Source organism: Nicotiana tabacum, chromosome 8 (assembly GCF_000715075.1).
Source record: "Nicotiana tabacum cultivar K326 chromosome 8, ASM71507v2, whole genome shotgun sequence".
In the NCBI taxonomy this organism is placed as follows: domain Eukaryota; kingdom Viridiplantae; phylum Streptophyta; class Magnoliopsida; order Solanales; family Solanaceae; genus Nicotiana; species Nicotiana tabacum.
Window position 1 is genome coordinate 62,497,819 of NC_134087.1, and position 7,059 is coordinate 62,504,877.

Here is a 7,059-nt window from a genome sequence, read left to right on the forward strand (position 1 = left end):
ATGGGGGAAGTGAATGAAACAAACCCATCTGGAAAGTACCTCAACTTGGAAGAATTAAACAAGACCAAAGAAAAGCGTTTTCCACTTAAAAAGCCAGTCAGTGCTGAAGAGGAAGAGGAATTCTTTAGAAAGATGAAAACCTCAGACTACGCCGTGATTGATCAACTCAGAAAGTCCCCCTCTCAGGTCTCACTTGTGTCCCTGCTGATAAGCTCGAATAAGCATCAGAAAGTGCTGTTAAAGACGCTCAATGAAGCATATATTTCGATCGAGACCACAGTTGAGCAATTAGAAAGAATGGCGAAATGATTTTTTGAAGTCAACCAGATCTCATTCAGTCGAAATGACTTACCTCTGGAAGGGGCAACCCGCAATAAAGCTCTCCATATGACCGTTAAATGTGAAGGCTACTATGTGAAAAAAGTTATGTCGGATGGCGGATCTGGGGTTGACATCTGCCCTCTCTCGACCTTACAGAGAATGGAAATTGAGACCGAGAGGATTAGACCCAACAACGTTTGTGTACGTGCTTTTGACGGCGTCAAGAGGGACACGGTAGGGGAGATTGATTTGATCCTAACCATCGGCCCTATGGATTTTGAAGTAACATTTCAGGTTTTGGACATGGACACCTCCTACAATTTTCTCCTAGGAAGGCCTTGGATCCATGCTGCAGGAGCCGTACACTCTAGTCTCCACCCAATGGTTAAGTTTGAACATGAAAACCAGGAAATCGTGGTCCACGGAGAAGATGAGCAATCAATCTACAGGGACCCGTCCGTCCCATGTTTGGAGGCCAGGGAAGGTAGTGAGCACATAGTCTACCAAGCTTTTAAGATCATGGCCGCATACCAGTGTGAGGAAGGAACCCCGTGTCCTCAACCCTTCTTGTCAAACGCGTCAATCATGGTCTCCAGTGAGATGATCAAGCATGGCTACAAGCCCGGGAAAGGGCTCGGGGTATCTTTGCAAGGCATTACAGAGCCCATCACTTTGACCGCCAGTGAGAACTTTTTTGGTGTTGGTTTCCAAGCTACAGAAGTCGACGTGAAATGGGATAATAAACGTAAGAACGACGAGTGGGTTCTGCCTCAGCCGGTCCTGTATCTCACCAGAAAGTTTGTTAAGCCAAGATACATAGAGGAAGAAGATGAGGCCTTCACGTCCGAAGAAATTGAGGACATCTGTGAAGCAATGAGGCAAATGTTATATGAGGCTCACATGGTCCAGCCGGGTGAAGTCTCAAGTACTGCTGAGGTGCAATATATGGGACCAAGTGCCAAACTTCAAAATTGGAAGGCTACTCCGTTCCTAGTCAGGCGGGAATCCTGGTAGTTCAGTCTTGCCATCTTTTCTGCATTCCGAGTTATTTCAGGGTGTAACTAGAATGTTTTTAGTTTATTGTCTTTTAAATTCCAATGTAAACCCTTCTATCTTCAAATTCAATAAAATAAAATCAATATTTCATCGTCTATGTATCTCTCTCTGTATTCTTTCTAATTTTTGTTATTTTTCTTATTTCTCTTTTTCAGTTCTAATAATGCGGACTTAAATAACATGACATGCTTGCAAACTTCATGCCCAGATCCTAACACGCTGTCTAACTATGAAATAATGAATCAAGAACAAGGATATGATGAAGATGAGGATTTTAGGGAAATAAATCGAGAACTGGAACAATTTGACAATAAGCCTAAACCAAACTTAAATGAAACTGAGCCAGCTAATTTGGGTAGCTCGGAAGAGGTCCAAGAAACCATGATAAGCATTCACGCTGATGAAAGAACTAGGGATGCATTGATCCAACATTTGTTCATATTTTAAGGCGTGTTTTCCTGGTTGTACAATGATATGCCAGGACTAAGTGTTGATTTAGTGGTGCACAAATTGCCAACTTACCCCAGTTATCCCCCTGTCCAACAAAAATAGAGAAAGTTTAAAACAGACATCAGTGACAAGATCAAAGAAGAAATCACGAAACAGTTAAAAGTCGGTGTGATTCGAGTGGTTCGATGCACCACATGGTTGGCTAATGTGGTCCCAATGCCAAAAAAAGATGGGAAAACCCGAGTGTGTGTTGATTATCAGGATTTGAACAAAGCAAGTCCCAAGGACAACTTTCCATTACCAAACATCCACATCCTTGTTGACAACTGTGCCAAACATGAGATATAGTCTTTTGTGGATTGTTATGCTGGGTATCATCAGGTTCTGATGGATGAGGAAGACACAGAAAAGACGACTTTCACCATACCTTGGGGTACTTACTATTACAGGGTCATGCCATTTGGTTTGAGGAATTCTAGTACATGAGAGTTATGACTGCTATCTTTCATGACATGATGCACCAGGAAATTGAGGTGTACGTAGATGATGTGATCATCAAATCCAGAACGCAGGACGACCATGTGAGAGATTTGAGAAGGTTTTTTGAGCGCATGCGTAAGTATGACTTGAAATTAAATCCAGCTAAATGCGCGTTCGGAGTTCCATCTGGGAAGCTGTTAGGATTTTTAGTCAGTTAGAGGGGCATCGAGCTAGATCCAACAAAGATAAAGTCTATTCGGGAATTGCCCCCTCCAAGAACCAAGAAAGAGGTTATGAGCCTACTAGGCAGGTTAAATTACATCAGCAGGTTCATTGCTCAGTTGACTTCCACGTGTGAGCCCATATTTAAGCTGTTGAAGAAAGATGCAGTGATTAGATGGACAGATGAGTGTCAGGAAGCTTTTGACAAAATCAAAGAATATCTGTCGAATCAGCCAGTGTTGGTCCCATCCAAGCCTGGAAGGCCTTTGTTCATGTACTAGAAAATGTTGGAGAATTCTTTTGGGTGTGTTCTCGGGCAACATTATGTGATCGGGAAGAAAGAACAAGCCATATACTATTTGAGCAAGAAGTTCACTTGTTATGAAGACAAGTACACTTTGTTGGAAAGAACTTGTTGCGCCCTAACTTGGCTCACTCAGGAGCTTAGGCATTACTTGTTGGCTTATACCACCTATCTCATAACCAGATTGGATCCTTTGAAGTACATATTCCAAAAGCTGATGCCCACCGAAAGGCTAGCAAAATGGCAAATCCTGCTTACCGAGTTTGACATAGTCTATGTCACCCGCACGACAATGAAAGCTCAAACCTTGGTGGATCACCTAGTGGAAAATCCTATTGATGATGAATATCAGCTTCTGAGTATTTACTTTTTGGATGAGGAAGTAAATTCAATTGGGGTAATTCCAGAAGACACCAATGCTTGGAAAATGTTCTTCGATGGAGCTATGGATGCAAAAGGTGTCGGGATTGGGGCAATTTTGATTTCGCCCATTGGTCAGCATTTTCCAGCCATAGCCTGGCTTTGGTTTTTCTATACGAACAACACTACCGAGTATGAATCCTGCATCATGGGCATGAACATGGAAATCGATCAGGATGTGGAAGAATTTCGACAAGCTCAAGGTGAATGGGAAACTTGGGATATCAAGATTATTCCATACATGCAACATGTGGAAGATCTTAGCAAGCGATTCAAATATGTCGAGTTCAGATACATTCCTCGGTTTCACAATGAGTCAGCCGATGCACTAGCTACTTTGGCCTCAATGCTACCATATCTAGGCAATGTCCACATTGACCCACTGGAAATCCAAATTTGAGAAAGACATGGTTATTGTAATGCAGTAGAGATAGAACCAGATGTTCAGCCATAATATCATGATATCAAAAGATTCTTGAAAACAAAGGAATATCCTGAACAAGCTAGCAGAGATCAAAAAAGAACCATTAGAAGGCTTGCCAGCAGTTTCTTCTTGAGCGGAGAAGTCTTGTATAAAAGGACTCCAAATATGAACCTTTTAAGATGTGTGGATGCCCAAGAGGCTGAAAGAATCATGAATGAAGTGCATGTAGGAGTGTGTGGACCCCATATGAATGGATACGTCCTTGAAAAGAAAATCCTTTGGGCAGGTTATTACTGGTTGACCATGGAAAATGATTGCTTCAGTTTTGTCTGAAAGTGTCATCAGTGTTAGGTACACGGTGACTTGATTCATGCACCGCATTCAGAATTGCATCCTATGTCAGCACCATAGTCGTTTGTTGCTTGGGGTATGGATGTCATTAGCCAATCAAGCTAAAAGCTTCAAATGGGCATAGATTCATCTTAGTTGCCATAGACTATTTCACAAAGTGGGTTGAAACAGTCACTCTCGAAGCCATCACCAAGAAAGTAGTGGTGGACTTTGTGTATTCCAACATTATCTGTCGTTATGGTATTCCTAAAACTATCATTACGGACAATGCTGCAAATTTGAATAGTCATTTGATGAGGAAGGTATGCGAATAATTTAAGATCACACATCGAAATTCTACCCCTTATTTCCCTAAAGCTAATGGCGTTGTTGAAGCAGCAAACAAAAACATCAAAAAGATCCTCAGGAAAATGATTCAAAGTTCTAGACAATGGCATGAAAAGTTTACTTTTGCATTGTTAGGATAACACACCACTTTGCGCACATCAGTTGGGGAAACACCCTATCTATTGGTTTATGGCACTAAAGCCGTAATACCCACAGAAGTTGAAATTCCATCTCTTCGAATCATCGTTGAAGTTGAGATAGAGGACAATGAATGGTTCAAGACCCATCTAGAACAGTTAACCCTGATTGATGAAAAGCTGATGGTCGCAGTTTGCCACGGGCAGTTGTATCAACAAAGAATGACCCGTTCCAACAACAAGAAAGTGAACTTTGAAGTGGGGCAACTCATTTTGAGATGTATTCTCCTGCATCATAAGGAAGCAAAAGGAATGTTTGCTCCAAACTGGAAGGGCCCGTACATTATAAGAAAATTGTTGCCAAAAGGGGCAATGTTCTTGGGAGACATCGAAGGAAATGACCCTGAAATAGCTATCAATGCAGACGCGGTCAAATGGTATTACGTTTAAACCTTCTGCGGTACTGACACTCTCCGATTGGAATGACGAAGGTTTTCATTCTCGCTATCCAAATACTATTAACCCTTTGTAAACCATTTGATCCGGTTACCTTTCTTTGATCACCCTCTTTGGAACCCGAAATGTTGTAAAAAAATAAAAAAAATAAAAATAAAAATAAAATAAAATAACAAAAACAAAAAGAAAATCAAAAACAAAGTTTCCTGAACTTCGTTCGACTTGATTCCAAAAGGATACATTGGCAGCCTCTCTCTGGGGTTCAGTCACACCAAAACAAAAATCCACATTTCTCCAAAAGTTGAAACTGGGGCAGGATTTATAATGGTTCAGCGACGGTTCGCTTGAAAGGTTCCAAAGTTATAATTCAATCCAAATTCTTTTTACCCTAAATCCTGTTCAAAGTCCTTCTAATCAATCGGCAAAGACGTTCAAAATGGGAGGATGTTGGTTACTTGGATTTGATACAATCAAAGGAGCGAAATAAAATGAGAGAGTCTTATTTGTGAAAACCCACATGGGCACCGTAAGGCGATGGTGATCAGAGAAATTGAAAATGAGAGAGTCTTGTTAGTGAAAACTCACAAAGAGCACTATAAGACGACGATGAGAAGAGAAATAAGAGAGGTCGGTTGGTGAAAACCCGCAAAGGGCGCCACTAATCGAAAAAGAAATCCCTTACAACCATCGGCAGTGATAGAGTCCTAGCAAGGTTTCTCAGTTTTGAGGTATGATTTATGATGGGTTTACAAGAGTTGGATGGTTTGCACAGATCGGGTATCCAGTCCAAGAAGCATGTCATGTCTATTGAGGTCTGCGTGCTCCCAAGATAAGTCCTTCTTTCCTTTCCCCGAAAGGGACACTTCTAGTTTGAATTCATTATCCTGTCTGTTGTTTATTTTTCTTTGATTCCCTTTCGGTCTAATTCTCCTCCGAAACTAATACAAAGAAAAGATGGTAAGATTGGTTTTACAAGGTTTTGTTTTACAAAAGCTAAAATTCAAGAAAAGCACCCAGCCTCAGCAGGTGCATCAAGTCGACCTCGACTGGCCATGATGGCCGATGCTCTAGAGTCAAAAAATTTTGAAAATAAAGGAAATCAAAGTCAAGTGCCCATAAAGGCAAAATAAGATAGAAAGGCTAAGCCCTGCATGGGTCAATCGTCATGTGGAATTTGAGGAAGTCCAGATCCCCGATTTTAGAAATGAAACCAATTTCTAGAGAGCCAGCGAGCAATAGAGGTTTTATTGAAAGAACTGGGGCGAGATCAATCGATTGAAACAATCAAGGTCACAAAACCAACCACCGTTTCAAACTGACAAATTGTTCTTTGATTTGAATACAGAAAAATAGGTGCAGTCCAAAACAACCTTGCAAAAGCAGGTGCAATAAAAGCAAGGTACGCAGAAACCAAAACGGTTATGTAGCAAACGTTAACCCGAAAAGGGAAGTCTCTTTCAAACTCTTCATTCATTCTCCTAAATAAAATGAAAAGTGAAATTAAAAAAAGAAGAAAAATTCAAAATCATGGTAGCATAGGGTCTCCAATCTCTAGCTACGTTTTTCCAACATAGGGTCTCATTCCCTAGTCGCTGCCAGCATAACATGGTAGTCTTTTCTAGTATAGGGTCCCACTCCCTAGTTGATCCCAGCATAACCCGATAACCTTTTTCTGGCATAACCCGATGACTTTCCCGGCATAACCCGAGGGCTTGTCCGACATAACCCGTGGACCTTTCCGGCATAATTCAGTGACTTTTCCGGCATAACCCGAGGACCTTTTCTGGCATAACCCGATGACTTTTCCGGCATAACCCGAGGACCTTTCCGGCATAACCCAATGACTTTCCCGACATAACTAGAGGACCTTTCCAGCATAGCCCGATGACTTTCCCGGCATAACCTGAGGACCTTTCCCAGCATAACCCGAGGACCTTTCCAGCATATCCCGATGACTTTTCCGGCATAACCCGATGAATTTTTCGGCATAACCCGATGACTCTGCCAGCATAACCTGGTAGTCCTTTCTGGCATAACCCGAGGACTTTTTCGGCATAACCCGATGACTCTGCCAGCAGAACCTGGTAGTCCTTTCTAGTATTGGGTCCCAC

At 41.7% G+C, this 7,059-nt stretch overlaps 1 protein-coding gene across 1 annotated transcript; it reads left to right on the forward strand.

The window, feature by feature from the left end:
• The first annotated feature begins 480 nt into the window (after positions 1–480).
• On the forward strand, positions 481–2,313 carry LOC142163119 (uncharacterized). Its single transcript, XM_075220373.1, has 2 exons — positions 481–1,257; positions 2,209–2,313. The coding sequence occupies exons 1-2, from the start codon at positions 481–483 to the stop codon at positions 2,311–2,313; spliced, it is 882 nt and encodes a 293-aa protein (XP_075076474.1).
• Positions 2,314–7,059: the final 4,746 nt, after the last annotated feature.